This window comes from Pygocentrus nattereri, chromosome 1, assembly GCF_015220715.1.
Source record: "Pygocentrus nattereri isolate fPygNat1 chromosome 1, fPygNat1.pri, whole genome shotgun sequence".
Taxonomy (NCBI): domain Eukaryota; kingdom Metazoa; phylum Chordata; class Actinopteri; order Characiformes; family Serrasalmidae; genus Pygocentrus; species Pygocentrus nattereri.
Genome location: NC_051211.1, coordinates 52,573,092 through 52,590,396, shown reverse-complemented (window position 1 = coordinate 52,590,396; position 17,305 = coordinate 52,573,092). Strand labels below are relative to the sequence as shown.

Sequence of the window (17,305 nt, the reverse complement as noted above, 5' to 3'; positions counted from 1 at the left end):
GTCAGCATTGTCCACAGGAGGAATTCCACCTATTTGTGAAATAATCTGCATAATTAAATCATTAAGATGCTAAAAAAGTCACTCAATGTGGTTTGGTGTGAAATATCTATTCCACTGAAACCTACCTAGCCAAATAGGTCACAGTGGTGGTGATAGGAACCAGACGTCCACCTCTTAAAGCTCACTTAGAGAAAGTTGACTGGTCTGTAACATTGTTATGTTATGACAGTTTTGAGATAAGATTTTGGCCTGAAAAGTATCTTTTAAAGGCCATTCATGGTGGTGAGGTACATGCAGGGCGTTGTGAGGCAAAATAGTGCCCAAGAGAAAATGTTTTTCCATATTTATTAGTAATTTGCCGTCATCAACATTACATATGAAACGTGTGTAGGTTCACTGGTGGTTTTGGATAGTAAATATAGCGTCTATATTTGTGTTGTAGACATGGGGACCCCTGGTTCCCATCACCAGCGCTGTAAAGAGCTCTGAACCTCTTCAAACCAAACCGCCCTGAATGACTGTGTTTACAGCTCGACCACTGAATTGTGTGGAAATGTTCATGTGGAGAACATTTGGAGGTGTTTTGGTGAATAAGTAGAATAAAACCTCCTGAACAATAGTAAGGCACATACACTTAATTTAGTCTATATACTAACGCAGAGACTAACTGTGGGAAAAAAAGAGAGAACTGATCTCAGATCAGACGTCTACTACATGGTCGCTGTTTCCACCAATGTGTTACAGTCCTTTAAATGCCTTGATCTACCCAGCAGAAGGAAAAGTCTTCGCCTGCAACAGCAGAGTTGAACCACTAGAGGTCACAAGCCAGATTCTCACAACCAATACAACATTATCATAATGACATAATGTCAACAGCATGCCTAACAAACAGGCCTAAACCATCAGTTTTGAGGCCAGAAAGACTAATCTTAGTCCTGGCTCCACACAAACTGCTTACTGTATAAATGCCACATCATCTGTTTACCGTCTCTGCCTTCCTTTCCTCCCACTCATCAGCTCTCCACTTGAGCTTAGTCCGGGGTCCCCTAGAATACAGCGTCTGTCCTCAGAGACTCGTTCTCCTCGCCACGCCTTCATCTGGAGCTCTGCCCACTACAGCATGGACATATCGTGCTGATGAGAAGCAGCCAAACACATCACACGGTAGGGGGGCAGTATGGTCAGCGTTTATATAAAATCAGAATGAATGCTGATGAGGCTTAGAAGAAAAAAAAACTTAATGAAAAAAGTTTTATTTAAAAAAAAATAAAAATAAAAAAACCTTCTTTGAGGATTTTCTGTCTGCCCCCAGGAGACGCTGTCCAGACACGACTCAACAGACCGAGCTGAAGAAAAGCCAAAATGGCAGCATTTATTCACAGGATGGAGCTACAAACGCAAGTGAGGGAGAGGTCACGATGTAAACCCACGCACAGTCACACAGTCAGCATCCTACTGTCCAAGGAGGCACCCACAGTGTGTTTTACTAATTTTAATACCTCACGGATAAAACAGTTCAGATGTTTTCGGTATTGCTGCAAACATAGGCAACACAGTGATAACGACTCCCTGCACTGAAGTGTAGGCCATGCAGTTTAACCCCTGTAACTGGGAAACTGTTAACGTTGAGATGGGACAGTGAACATAAATATATATCGCTGCTGACGGAACAAAACCTCGTATCTCCATTTTTGATGTTTTTCAGTTTTTGACATAATTTGAAAATACCTGTTACCCTTTATATTGTCTGTAAATTTCATGATGAATGGACTAAAAGAAACAGCCCAAAATGACTTGGAAAAAATTCTGGTTCCATTGACTTACATTAAAAGTAAGGTAGGTTTTTCCCTTCTCCTGTAAAGTTAGGTTTTCTCCCAACAACCCAGGGGTGTAGCCAGCTAATGAGATGGGGCCTTTTCTCCAAAATGTGGACCTTTTAATGCCATAAAATCCCAGGCTTATGAAATACTAAGGCCTATTATTCAGTAACTACATGAACGACAATGTGAACTGTGAGCTTAGATCACAGAAGTGTGTAGTAAAACCTGCTCATTTAAGGGGTTAAATTCAAGCATAGGGTAATTTACGTAGGTCAGTCTATGACCTGATGTGAGCAATCAGGCAGGGCTGGTTCCCCCCTTAACCTTGTCTAGCAACATTGAGCTGTCATGCTACAAACAACCGGAAGAAACACCCCGGAGAACTAACATGTGCTCCAAATGTAGTGATTTTAAATCTAATTTTAAAGCATTTCTCTTTTCATGTGCCTATAATGCACATCTAAGACTTGCACTTTATACCATGATTCATATTATCATGCGAGTGATGTCACTGCAAAAAGTCTCTCGTCAATTGAAATGATCTTAATTCTACTTGATATCTAATATTTCCTTCGGGATCAATAAAGAATCTATGTATTGATCTATTTCTTACTTTGAGATGGTTGTGCACTTATTTTAAGAGCATGTGGCATTTCTAGACCTTTTAAGTCATTTTATTAAGCAAAATTATTTAACTACACTTTCACAAATACAGGTACTAACCTGTCACTGGGGCAGTTCCCCTCTTGTAGAGTCCAACTCAGTGTCTTCAGTCAGGGAACATAACTGAACCAGAATCCACTGAAATGATCTGTTCTAAGCTGTACTGACTCCACACACCCTGCCTCGCCTCGCCTCCAGGCTTTTATTCTACTGCTCTGGTTTAAATCATTCGGTTATGAAAAGGTACAAATACCAACTTTTCACCTGGAGAAGCTGATTTAAGCTCCACAATCAGACCTTAAAGCCACTGTGCATTGTTCATGAAACAAGCAAAACTATCAGCCAACATTTTGAGATAATTTTACTTTAATTACTTAAAACAAGTAAATCATGTTTGGAAATAAGTTAAAGTAATCTCAAAATAAACTTCAACAATCTCAACAGGAGAAATATTGGACATATTGATTAGATTTTTAGATAATTTAACTTTTTTTACACAGGCTCAGTTTTTCCAATAAAGTGTCTGTTTTAATTTCTCATGTCTTTTTGAGACAATCGGTATCGATCTCAGGCAGGCTTGTTAATTAGTTTGCCGGGTGATCTTGATTAAAGGGAAACCTGCCAAAGAAATGTTCCATATTATTACACAAGTCACAGTTTTCAATGCAACATGGGGAGAAGAAAGATCATCCCGAAGATGAAAAGCGTGAAATAGTGCAATGTCTTGCAAAAGGCATGAAAACAATGGACATTTCACGACAACTGAACTGAGAACCATCAGCCAACTGTGTTTGCACACTGGAATTAGACCTCTGCATTTAACCCATCCGTGCAGTGAAACACCCACATACATGCACACTAGTGAACACACACACTAGGGGGCAGTGAGCACACTTTCCCAGAGCGGTGGGCAGCCCTATCCACAGCGCCTGGGGAGCAATTGGGGTTAGGTGTCTTGCTCAAGGGCACTTCAGTCATAGACTGTCAGCTGAGAGGATCGAACCAGCGACCACAGGACCGGTTCCTCCAGCCCACGACTGCCCCAAAAAAGGATGGTTTTGATCCATCGACCTCTGGGTTATGGGCCCAGTACGCTTCCGCTGCACCACTCTGCCAGCACTACACCCCAATCCCTGGCTTAGGAGAGATCTCCGAATACGTTTCTGTCAGGCAGCTGAATGATGTGAAGAAGACAACTATAAAGAAGCCACTGTTGAGCAGCAAACAGGTATTTGAAGCTGCTGTTGTCTCTGGAGTCTTAAGAACCATCAGGCCGTATTTGGTTTTTTTTTTATTTGGTTGATTTTTATTGGGCTCAGAAATACATGAAAAATCATTTTCACGTTTTATTTACAGATGAACACGTGCGACATTGGATGGTCCAGATGTCCCGGGGCCGGATTCATGAAAGCGTCTTAAGATAAGAAAATCTTCTTAAATGTATGTTTTTCTCAGAACTTCATTCTTAAGAAAAAGCTATGAAAAATGTTATTCTTCAAATAAGAACGATCTTATTTTCTTTTCTTAACTATTTTCTTAACAATAACTCCAAGACTCACTCTCGTCTCAGGCATTAAGAGCTGAAAAGGTGAGCATATAAACTTATCAGCGTATCTACTCCTGCCCATCCTCGTCTTTTGCTTTCCGCTGTCACCCCATAATTACTGTATTTTCCAAGGAGGATTTTTTCCTGTTGGCTGTTTATTCCACCATAACCTCTAGTCTTCATTTCCTAAAATTGTTTAAGCGCATGCTTTGATGTTTTTCCTTCATTCTCCCGTCCTCAGAGCGGATTAAACTAAATAAGAGAAATAACCGTTAATACAAATTCAGAATGTATCCTGAGTCTTTTATGGTACAGGGTAAAATGCAAAATCTTAAGAAAATAATGAAGATTATCTAAGAGATAATATTTGAGAAAGTTTTTTTTGAGAATTTCTTATTTTTTACGAACATTCTTATGAATCTGAGTTTTTGTCGTAAGTTTTTTCTTAAGAATGTTTTCATGAATCTGGCCACTGGATGGTTAGTGAAGAGCCATCCTGTTCCAGCAAGACCGCGACGTCAGTGAGGAGGTGGAGGAGTGGTGATTTGGGCTGAAATATTGGGAAGTGAGATGGTAGGTCCCTTTAGGGTCCCTAAATGACCTCTACAAGATATACAGAGCTCCTGACCAACCATTTTGTGCTATGGTATGAAAAGAAGAACTGTGCCTTCTGAAATAAAATCATTATTAGGCGGGACAGTGAAACATCTCATGCTTCAGAAAACACCATCAACTCCTTGGTTGCCATGGGGATGAGAAAAAACCATTTACATTTATGGCAGAAACTCTTATCCCGAGCGACTTACAATTTGATAATTCTACACAGGTAGGTGAAGGTAGTGTTGGGAGTCTTGCCCAAGGACTCTTATTGGTATAGTGTAGGGGGCTTGTCTAGGCAGGGATTGAACCCCAGTCTACAGCATTGAAAGCAGAGGTGTTACCCACTACACTACCCAACCAAAATCATGGTGTGGCCATCATGATCCCCTGACCTCAATCCTATTAAGAACCTGTGGAAAAGGAATATCTATGAAGGTGGGCGTCGGTAAACCTCGAAACTGCAGCACATGGAGGCAATACTGCCATCCTCACCTGAAATCCAGGCAGAAACTATACACGGCCTTGCAAGTTCAACAGATGAGGGAGTTGTTATCAATATATAAAATGATCTGTAAACATGTTTTTTTTTTTTTGCTATGAATGTCTTTACGAATGTCATTGTGATCCACTGAATATTCTGCATCATAATTTGGAACAACGAATTTTGTGTTCTCCTCAAAATATCAGTAAAGCCATTGCCATAATCAGAACTTCCACTCACAATAACATCCACACTGTAATATAACTGTAAATAAGGAAAGTTTGGAACATGGTGTATTTCTTACTGCGCTTTGTTTTTAGCACTTAAACGAACATTAACAAGCCAATTTAATAACACTTAGGGGTTCTCTCTTTTAAGTAGCTTGTATTTCCTTTTAAAGGTGAATTCCATCAATTTTCAAAACGAATCTGTATAATTAAAACAAAAAGATGTAGTAACACTTTATTTGGACGGTCCACTGTAGATTCTTTGTAAATGCTCAGTATAGTATATTTAAGTAACATTCAACTGAATAGTCATTAAATTCACCTGAACTTGAAGTTGAGTGTAACGTAGATGGTCCACTGTGGGTGCTTTGTAAACGCTCAGCCTGCCTTTTAATAACATTCAACTAAATACCCATTATCAGTTTATTAAACCTGACCCTAAACCCTAAACCTAACCCTCACCTTAACCTCAAGGCAAAACCTACATCTACTCCTAACCCTAACCCTAACCCTAATGTTGTCGATAATCAAGGATCACCAGAAAGTTTGTTAATGATTCAAGTTGCTGTAGAGCGTCTATAGAGGACCATCCAAACAAAGTGTGGCCAAAGATGTAAACAGTAAGTGTTCCAGAGTAGTTTGATATGAAATGGTTCATTGTAGAGAAACTTACCAGTTCAGATTTCATTACAGTGGTGGGCCTTAAGCATCATTCTTATGACCGTTGTATATAATAATGCCATGTGAGGGAACTTTTAGAGGCAGCTCAGCCGTCTGGTTCCTATCACCTCCACTGTGAACAGTTCTGGCTTGGCAGTTTTCTCCAGAACGGAGCGTTTCACTTCAAACCACTCTAAGCGACTTTGTTCACACTGTGATGCTCTAATTATGCAGAACAATCAGCGAAATTCCCCTTTGAGTTTGAAGGAAACTCAAACTGACCGTTCCAGTTTTTTGGTAGTTTGCATTAATAGCATGCATTCACCAAAGAACCTGAATCCAATGATTCACACCTGCATGAGTACTTTGATAAACTTGTCTTAATTATTGCAATTATTCTAACTGTGCTGTAATTATTGATGGGCTATTTTAGCCCCAAAATGAGACAGAGTGCCTATGCGTCTATTAAAGGCACGGTGTGATTCCATTTTAACAGGTTTGCTGACGTTTTTAGGACCCGTTAGGTGAAACGACCCACTCAACCCCCTGTGTGGCTACACCCCTGCCACCTATCAGCACAGCACAAGAATGGACATTATAGCTGTGTATCATTACAGCAGCACTACAATGCCTGGCTCTTAGTATCTCAGTATACTTCAGATGTACGACATGAAATTAATTACATTCAAACCAATTTACAAATATGTAAGAAATGCATACACAGCAAAAATGTACTATATACACACACATAAGTGACTAACAAGACCTTTAACATAAAAACAACATTAATCACTGGGATAACAGCACCCAGAGAGGGTCTGTTAAACAGCAGGTGAGGCGTCATCAGGACCCAGGATCTGCATAAATAAACAACACAAAGATGTTAAAATGCTGTCATTATAGGACTGTTAGTGTATCGCCTGAACTCAGCAGGAAAAATTATATTTTATTTATTTTATTTAAGTGATTTTGGCGCATTTCCACACTTTCAGATAAAAAGGTCCTAAATTGTCACTGAGGTGGGACCCTCGAGGGTCCATCTCAGTACCTTAGGGTACATAACTGAACCATAATCCACTGAAATGATGTTCTAAGCTGTACTGACTCCACACACCCCACCTCGCCTCGCCTCCAGGCTTTTATTCTACTGCTCTGTTTTAAAACATTCGTTTATGAAAAGGTACAAATACCAACTTTTCACCTGGAGAAACCGATTTAACCTCCACAATCAGACCTTAGAACCACTGTAGAACCTTTGAGGGAACATTTACCTTTATGTTTGTACCTTGATGAATGAAAAACATCCCTGAACAGAACCTACAGTGACAGTGTGTTGGCTCTTTCATCATAAAATATTGATTTACTATTTTAAAATAATTTTTATTGAAATACTGACTTAATATCTCAAACTAAAGACTGTTTTCAAAATATTGCTTCACTGTTTTAAAATATGGACTTTTGTCTCAAAATATTGATTAAATAGCTTGAATTAATGATTGTGTTTTGAAAATCCTGAATTACTATTTTAAAATAAGGACTTTTTTCTTGAAACATTGATTTAATATCTTAAAATAATGATTACTTTCTCAAAGTACTTCATATATCAAAATAATCACTTTTTAATGTTGAAATAATGACTTATTGTCCCAAAATATTAATTTAGTATTTCAAAATAATGAGGTAATTTCTTGAAATATTGAGTTAATATGTTAAAATAATGAACAATTTTCTTTAAATATTAATTCAGTATCTCAAAACAATGAGTTTTTCAGTTTTAACTATTTCAGGATAAAACATAATTCAAAACACGACAGTATTTGGGGTAAACATCATCACACTCTCTCCTCAGGTAAGGCTCACTGTTTACACCTGAACTGCCGTAACGTCTCACTGTATAATCTTCCTTACAGGCTGTGAGTGACAGGCTCTTTACCTCTCTGGTCCAGGCTGCAGTAGGTCCGGCAGTCATGTTTTGTGCTGAAGCGGTTTCCGTTTCCTCCGCAGCCGCTGTAGACGAAGGGCCGACACTCTCCAGAGCTCAGGTGGAAGTACCAGAGCAGCGTGTACTCGGAGCAGTGACCCTCAGACATCGGCTCGAGACACACGTCGGTGACAGAGCCTGCAGAGAGACACGGATACGTGTCTGAGTGTCTGAGAGAACATTGTAAATGTGGCATTTTATTATGTAAACCTGGAAATATATGACAGAAAATGTTTAAATCTCATATCATGTTTAATATTTTAAGACAAAGAAATATAAACATTTCTAGGTCACTGTACAAATGTAAGCAAATTTGTGAGACTGACTATTTTAAGGTCTTTGTACAAAATGCTCAAATTTTTTTGTCCTATTTCTTCCATTGAAGCTCGTATTTAGTCGATTCTCGGGTGGATCTGGCAGCGGTGGACGAACTACACAAATCATGTACTGGAGTTAAAGTCGAGACACCCAAGGTAAAATATCACTCCAGTAAAAGTCGAAGTTCCTCCCTTTAGACCTCCACTTGAGTAAAAGTACTAAAGTATTTCCCTTCAAATGTCCTTAAGTATAAAGTAAAAGTACTAAAAGAGTAATTCTGGCTCTGATCTGGTCCTGTTATCATTTTTATAACAAGACTGGCTTCATGAACTCATTTCAGGTGAAAGTCCTCCAGCGTCTCTCTTGGTAAACCAGTCTTTTAATAGAACGTCATTAATTAGTGACGCTGACGTCTATTAAAATGATCAGAAGCACAAAACACTGAAGGTAAACAGTTTCCATCAGGGAGAACCGAGTGGCTCTGAAATCACTTTTTACACACAAGCAAAGTTTCAGTTTCAGATTTATTTACAACTTAGTTCCAAGTTTAAGTTGAATAAAAACTGGCTTTAAACTCAGGATCACAGATGAGCTCCTGTACTATGTTGATCTGTAGGCGTCTGTTCATAAACATAAACCAGCCCAAACTCATTTACTATAAAATGAAATGGTGTTTGTAGAAATTCAGAAAAAAGCCGCGTCAGTCTCGACTGCATATGTGGACATATTTCTATATTGTGCTCTATTTACACAAAGTTAGGTTAGTTCATCATTTATGTTGAACAGACTCTCCCAAAGTTTTACGCTGCTGCGCTGACGTTGAACCGCGTGCTGCACTGGGTCGGTATGACCAACAGGTCAAAACCAGCTCTAAACAAAGTGACCGCTGGGCCCTGATTGGTGCTCTGGCTTTGCGCTTCTTTCGTTTTGACATGTTACGTTTTTATACACACAGAAACCAAAAGGAACGACAGATTTCTCAAAATGTAGGAGGAAAAAGTCGGATATTAGACTCTGAAATGTAGTGGAGTGAAAGGAGAAAGTGGAGAAACTTCAGTACAGATACACCAAAAATACTAAAGTACAGAAACTCATTACATTTACTCAGTTACTGTCCACCTGCGGCCCTAAGGGAGAAGCGGCTTAGAAAAAGCAAAAGGGGGACACACCACCAAACACTGTTTCTGAAAACAAGTTCTGAAATTCAGGTAAACAATTAAAGATTCTACTTGGATTGCTATGCAGAAAATATCATGTGTAATTCAATTTTTTGTATTAAATTAGAAAGAAATACAAAATAGATTTTCACTAGTGGCCTCGGGCTTTCTGACTTCACTGTATACAGCCTTGATTATCTGAATGCATGAATGTGAGGTCACCACTCTTACCTGACAGGTGCATGAATGCATGTCTCCTCTCTCTCTCGGACTGCGATGTCTCCTCACTGACTCCTGTGAGGCACAAACAGGTGAATTCAGCACTTTAATCACCTGTTTATTTGAGCAGTCGGTACTAAATGCCCTTCACAGCAGCTTCCCTACACACCCATAATCAGCCTCTTAAATACCAGCAGAGTCTGTGTGGGAGACACTTTAAGACACGACAGGCTCCAACAAACAGGACCAAACGGATCCCTCTTTTAGTTCACATTCAAATCAATAAATAGCAACAGCAATCTGGAACCAGGCTCTATTCAGAGGGGAATTCCACCAAAATTTCACCATAATTAAATGGCTAAGATGTAAACAAAGTCATTTAGAGTGGATTGGTATGAAATGATCGATTGCAGAGAAACTTACTGAGTCAGAATTGTTCACAGTGGTGGTGATAGGAACCAGACGTCTGAGGAGTTTAATACCATTTCACAGTCTCTCATAGGAAGCCGTTACATGAAATGCTTATGAATACACTGCCTGCTGCCTGTAACGTTGTTTACAGACATCTGGCAGCTCGTTGCCATACTGGACAATACACCACACCCCCTCCATGACCTACTGGTCAGACAGACTCATTCAGCTCTGCTATAGTGAGGAACGGTACAGGAGATCATTTGGACCAATAGTGATCGCAGAGTATCACACCTCTTCACTGTGCCGGGACATGAGTGTATACTGAGCCATTGGCAATACAGGCTCATTGGGCACCAGCCAGACATTATGGCTCTCTGCTCATTACTAGGCACTGCCACTTTGGTTATACATCTATACATACTATATATATGGTTGGTTAGTGTAGTGGGTAACACCTCTGCCTTCTACGCTGTAGACTGGGGTTCAATCCCCAAGTGGGCAAACACCCTACACTATACCAATAAGAGTCCTTGGGCAAGACTCCTAACACTGCCTTGGCCTCCCTGTGTAAAATGATCAAATTGTAAGTCGCTCTGGATAAGAGCGTCAGCCAAATGCCGTAAATGTAAATAGATACACACGTATATATTGCACTGCCACTTCTTCACTCACCCAGGCATTATATATATTGCACAACTATTAACATACAGTATGTTATCGTTAACAGTGTTTAGTCACTCGGTTCTTCCACTGGACATGACATGCATTGTCACCTGCATAATATTTAGGTGATGTTATTTATTTTTGCACTGTGCATTAATTTTTATGGTTATTTTAATACATTACATTTTGAGAAATCTGTCGTTCCTTTTGGTGTCTGTGTGAATAAAAACGTAACATGTCAAAACAAAAGAAGCGCAAAGCCAGAGCACCAATCAGGGCCCAGCGGTCACTTTGTTATGAGTTTGTGACACCAGAGTATTTTCATCTAAAATGAGCTCATGAAGCGAATCTGGTTATAAAAATGATAACAGGACATAAAGCCACAATTAATCTTTTAGTACTTTTACTTTTGATACTTAAGTACATTTGAAGGTAAATACTTTTGTACTTTTACTCAAGTTGGAGGTCTAAAGGGAGGAACTTCTACTTTTACTGGAGTGATATTTTACCTTGGGTACTTCGTCCACCACTGCTAATGATACCAGCTTCTAATACCCTGTTTATGCCCTGCTTGACTTTCCACCAGCAGGTCTGAGTGCTGTTGCATTCGCTGAGCCTTGCAGGAACTCTGCATTGATGTCTTAGGGCTGGTTCCTGTTTCCCTTGGACATTAATGAACCAGCACAGAGAGAAATCTATCTGGATGATTAGCCCACACTTGCTCCTGTGCTAACTCCTCACATTTCACGGCGTACCACTGTTCTGATGCTCTGTCACACTCACAGCTGACAACCCAAAGAATAAAGCTTTGTGTGCATGTCATAATAAGGCCACTGAAGTCATATCACACAAAAAACCTCAGTAAACAGCGTTATGTAGACAGAAAAGAGGGCTTACTATTTTGAGACGTGCTCATTATCAGCTCTCTTACTTGTGGTATTGTCGTACACTGATGTGGGCTCGGGGTCTGAAACAGTGGGCGAAGAGGTCGGTTCCTCCTCATCCGTTTCTTCTGCTCCATCCTCCTCCTTCAGAATGCTCCCTTCATCTGGATCATTGGTGTTCACGACAAGAAGGTAGTCCTTGCCTTGATCAAACACAGAGAACACAGAGAAGCCGTCACAGTTGGCATCCTTTGTTGGACCAAAGTCATTCAGAGAAAAGCTGAAGGGGGCACATTTGATCAGCTTGACATTGTTAGAACTTTTAACTCTGGTTTAATGATAAAACGCAGTGTGGCATATGCTTCGTTTCTCTTAATGGACTTTTTTTTTCTCTCTATCTCTCTCATAAGGTTGTTTGTGAATGACTCCTGTAGGCAGTCTGAACTCAGCAGTCTGTTCCACTGAGAGAACACTCTAGAACACAACAGATGGTGGAACCCATGGGGTCCCCATACTGCAACAGCAGGGGATTCAGCACACATAACTGTATACGGAGGAGCACAGATCCATACAAAAATCGTGCATGGACCAGCCTCCCACACAGCCTCATCCACAGGCACGTACATACACTTGTGTGCAAAAGTTTGAACACCCCTGGTTAAAGATGGTTCTGTTGATTTTTGAAGTGAAAATAAGTTAAAACCCCCTCTGTAGAACACTCTTAAACAAGGCATTGCCTACATATTTTAGCACACAATTTCAATTTATATTCCAATATTCCAAGATATTGGGAAAAAAATAAAATGTACAATAAAAAAATGTGGCATAATTGTTGCGCAGGTGTAACGCCGTGGACCGATTGACTAGGCGGACGCATATGCAAAGAGAAGCGAGATTTATTAGGGGTAAATGCAGATTCAGGGTCAAAACGGTCCAGGGTCAGAAAGCCAACACGGATAGATCGGGGAACAGACATGACGAAAGAAACACAGACTAAACACACAACGGTAGTCAGAAGAAAGGAGACCAAACAATGTAATACGACAGGGGGAAACACAGGGCTTAAATACAGGAACAGGTTAACGAGACACAGGTGAAAATCAAGGGCGGACTCTGGAAACAAGGGGGCAGGACCGGGAAGAAACAAAACAAGGAAGCACATGGACAACTGGGAGGGGCCAATCTTGACAGCAGGCCACATTTAATGTTTTATTTTTCCCTCAATATGATAAATTCAGCATAAACCCTAATTGTGCAGAAGCGTGTGGCTGCATATTCCACACATTGTTCAAATTAAAATGCAAAGTTGAACAGTATTTACATTTGCACTTCTTATGCATTATAACAGACATAATTCAAATTCAGGTGCAAAATGGTTTTGGGCTTGCATCTCTGCGTTTGCTCTCCTAGTCGGTCAAAAATCACTTCCGCACAAAACCACAGGAAATCACTTTGGACGGAATCATCCTCTGCCTGGTTGGTGAGGGTTAAAACGTCACTAGCATCGGTTGCTATTGTTACCTCCATATTGTAAACAAGCGTGTAGCTGTGCACCAGTACCACTAATGTTAACACTTTTTGCTCAAAAAGTCCCTCAATAAAAAGTCAGCGTCCCACCCGCAGTGTTTGATTTCAGTTTAAATTAATGTCAGTTTAATTTAAGGCAATAAAAAGGAAATACTAAAAGCACTTTGCTTTTCCATATTGCAAATTTCCAGCCACTATACACAGAAATGCAAGCTCAAATATGTGTTTTGGATTTGAACTTGAATTATGTCTGTAATGATGCACACTCACATGGGAAGTGTAATCGCACACACAATTTAATTAGCATTTTTAAATTTGCATTTCAATTTTAAAAAGTCTAGAATATGCTAATTTAGAAACGTTGAAGATGTTTTAACCCTTGTGTGGTGTTCAGGTCTGTGGGACCCATTTTCAATGTTTACCAAAAGAAGAAATGATGTGATTTATTATTTTTTTCAGCCTCAGATTCTTGGCCTTCGCTCATTTTCTGTGAAGAACATATAAAATAACCCATTTTCAGTGGCTTCACTCTGTTCACCCCCCACACATTTATATTACACATGTGGTGTAGGGCTGAACCCCAAAAACTTTTTTGTTTTCAAAACACATAATTAGTTTTTTCTGCATTTATGTTTTCTGCATCTAATGATACACTGCAAAAATCTTGGCAAGTGAATGATCTAAAATTATCTTAAATCTAGTTTGAATAAGTTGATATATCGTATGTTCCTCATGGCAGAAAATTTTAAGAAATGTGCTTCAAACAATCAAAATTATCTGAGATAACTTTACTTAAAACAAGTAAATGTTTCCCTAAATAAGTAAAATCTTTATATTTCTCATTTTTACATCATTGTAAGCTTATTATAGTATTACATAACTTATTTATGGACACTTTTATCAATTTTAAGTACAACTATCTGCCAACATCGTGAAATAATTTTACTTAAAACTAGTAAAGGTGTCTGTAAATAAGTTAGATAATATTATAACAAGCTTACAACAATGTCAAAATGAGACATATTACATATATCAACTAGATTTAAGATATTTCACTTGGAAAGACACCAGTTTTTGCAGTGGACATGGACTTTTTCTGGCAAAAACACATTTAATACCAAGGTACACGGCTTTAAACAATGTACTTGGGTATCTTTTGTACTGTACTGTATATACTGATGCTCGCTGACTCACCACACTTTTCTATCACCTCCTTGGTCACAAGATCCTTCACCTCCTCTACCTACATGACCAGGAGGGACATGAAGGGTTTTAGATCCATATAACATCCATATACATAATGTAAACTTCACAATGAAACTTTGACTGCAGTATTACTAAAGACACAAACTCACTGTAAGTCCTGGCTCTCCTTTTTCTCCTTTCCTTCCTTCTACTCCTATCCCACCCTGGAGAGAAAGCACAGACATTGTCCAGGACATCAGAAGCAGGTGCATCCCTCAGCTCTCTGGACTTCTCTATACAGAACACATGACAAGCTCATGCTGTGAAAAGCTTACATCCAGTCCTCTTTGTCCAGGAATTCCTGGAGGGCCTCTTTGACAGGTCTTCCCTCTGCCTCTTCTACCCTTCTCTCCCTGAGAGGGAGGATACGGTATACGGTAAACACACACATACACCAACACACACCGGCCAGCCACTTCATTAAGTCCACCTCCTCGTTTCTACGCTCACTGTCCATTTTATCAGCTCCACTTACTGTATAGCTGCACTTTGTAGTTCTACAGTTACAGACTGTAGTCCATCTGTTTCTCTGATACTCTGTTACCCTGTTCTTCAGTGGTCAGGACCCACATGGACCCTCACAGAGCAGGTACAATTTGGGTGGTGGGTCATTCTCAGCACTGCAGTAACACTGATATGGTGGTGGTGGTGTGTCAGTGTGTGTTGTGCTGATACAAGTGGATCAGACACAGCAGTGCTGCTGGAGATTTTAAACACTTCACTGTTGCTGCTGGACTAAGAACCGAAAATATCCAGCCAACAGCGTCCTGTGGGCAGCGTCCTGTGACCACTGATGAAGGACCAGAGGATGACCAACACAAACTATGCAGCAGCAGATGAGCTGTCGCCTCTGACTTTACATCTACAAGGTGGACCGACAAGGTAGGCGTGTCTAATAGAGTGGACAGTGAGTGGACACAGTGTTTAAAAACTCCAGCAGCACTGCTGTGTCTGATCCACTTGTACCAGCGCAACACACACTAACACACTACTACTGTGGTGACTCACTACTTACCAATAATCTAAAGAGCACAAGGTTGATGCTAACATTGTCATTTCCAACTAATTAAGTCTCAACAAATATTTAAAGCTGTAGTATGTAAGATTTTTTTTGTAAAATTTGACGGACGTAGCGTAACAGAATCAGTCATGTTTACACAAAACTAAAAAAGCAGGCTAAACTATGGTGAGCATGCGCTGCTGCAGTCGCCCTGTAAGGCCTCAAATAATCATTTAAAAGTCGGAGGTGTCAAGTCGAGGGTTTCTGTTATTAATGTCACACGCGCAGGCTCAAAAAGAAGATCCGACTCGATGTTCAAGGCTCAAATTTAAAAAATTAAGATTACACCGATCAAGACATGAAGACAATAGTAGATAATTCTCTCACATACTTGGAAGACACCAAGTTTTGACTGAGTTCTCTTTGAATTCTTCCATTCGCAATCAGATATATCTGCTTGTGAGGGTCTGAAGCACAACCTACATTATCTCCTCATGTTGTGTGCAGTTGCACATTTCCACCAGAGAGGCCTCCAAATCCCCAAAACGTACATAGTGTAGCTTTAATAAATAATGAAAGAATTTAGAGAACATTTAGAATCTGCTTGTGTGTGTGTGCTATTCATCAGATCCCTGGCAGTGCCAATTATTCATTAATTGGAGACGGGGATTAGTAACTTGCCTATAAATGTAACCAGTGTAAATGTAAATATAACTCTTTCACTTAGAAACTTGTTTTGCTCTAGCATGGCGACAGGAGCTGCATGCAAACATGGGACTAGACTGAATAACTTAAGTTCCAACATCACTAAGATTCAGACTTAAGTCTCGAGTCCTGCAGCTTTACAGCACATGACTACCCTGGTTAATACCTTAGGTCCAACTTCCCCTTTGGGCCCAACTGGTCCAGGGCGGCCAGGAGCTCCATTGGGCCCCAGTGCACCTGGTGATCCCTTAAAACCAGGGAAACCTGGAAAACCTGTAGCTCCCTTCAGAAGAACAAAGCGCAGGGTCATAATTCACACTTAGTCCAACACTGAACTAGTACTAGACTGTGATTACAGCCAGGATCTTCTTCATGAGGAAAAGGTTCAATACAAAGTTACCTTCTCTCCCTTTTTCCCTGGTGCACCATCAAGTCCATTCAGGCCTCCGTCACCTTTATCTCCCTACAACACACCGTTTTATAACTCACCATATTTTAATCAAACCAGCAGAAATAGAGGTGGTCATCATTTTAGTGTTATACAGAGCATAGTTGCAGATTACGGGTTTAATGACACTGATTATGGAGGAAATAAGGATGATGAGGTTTATTTTGGTGCCACTTACTTTTCGTCCAGGGAGTCCATTCAGCCCTGGGATGCCTGGAGTCCCTGGCACTCCACCACTACCCTGTGTTTGATATTCAGCAGTATTATATCCAGTTAGATCACAAGGGTGATAAACACCACTGCACGATGACTATGCTGAACCATCCAGTCATATAATGTGTGCAAGATAAAACGAATATTTTCATTTTAGAATATTCAAATGTTCTAGATATGTGTTTCATTCAATGAGTGAATAAAAAAAATGGGCATAGTTTATTATTATTGTATTATTATTACTTGTATTATTATAATTGTTGTTGTTGATGATGATGATTTGCTTTGTTGTACAGAATCTATTCATTTGCTTTTGTTTAATTTATCCTTTTCAATGAAAACTCCTGAATTGATCTTTTTTCAAGCTATCGTGAGTTATATTAAATATTTATTGTGACTTTTAAAAAATATATATTGAAAAATTGCTGTTGCAGGTTTTCATGTCACTGCTGAAACACAGAGTATTAGTATGTAGGCGGAGCCTTATTTTAGCCACGCCTGCATTTCAGAGCGTAAGGGAGGCTGCATCCCTGT

General features: G+C 39.8%; 1 protein-coding gene across 1 annotated transcript; it reads right to left on the bottom strand.

The window, feature by feature from the left end:
• Nucleotides 1–7,770: 7,770 nt before the first annotated feature.
• si:dkey-117n7.5 (uncharacterized protein LOC559444 homolog) lies at nt 7,771–17,299 on the bottom strand. The gene is made up of 10 exons (XM_037538191.1): nt 17,270–17,299; nt 16,737–16,868; nt 16,511–16,573; nt 16,277–16,393; nt 14,681–14,758; nt 14,516–14,569; nt 14,355–14,403; nt 11,681–11,836; nt 9,685–9,747; nt 7,771–8,116 (listed from the first exon to the last, which is right to left on the bottom strand). Exons 1-10 carry the CDS (start codon nt 17,297–17,299, stop codon nt 7,902–7,904), a joined length of 957 nt encoding a protein of 318 aa, XP_037394088.1. The 3' UTR covers nt 7,771–7,901.
• Between the last annotated feature and the right edge of the window lie 6 nt (nt 17,300–17,305).

Bases quoted from the DNA above. Each gene is read 5' to 3' on its own strand.
- si:dkey-117n7.5 (XM_037538191.1), bottom strand. From the start codon at position 17,299: ATGCAGCCTCCCTTACGCTCTGAAATGCAG. The intron at 16,394-16,510 runs GTAACTTTGTAT...GTTCTTCTGAAG, and splicing joins CAGGGAAAAAGGGAGAGAAG to GGAGCTACAGGTTTTCCAGG. The intron at 14,570-14,680 runs GTAAGCTTTTCA...CTTTCTCTCCAG, and splicing joins CTGGACAAAGAGGACTGGAT to GGTGGGATAGGAGTAGAAGG.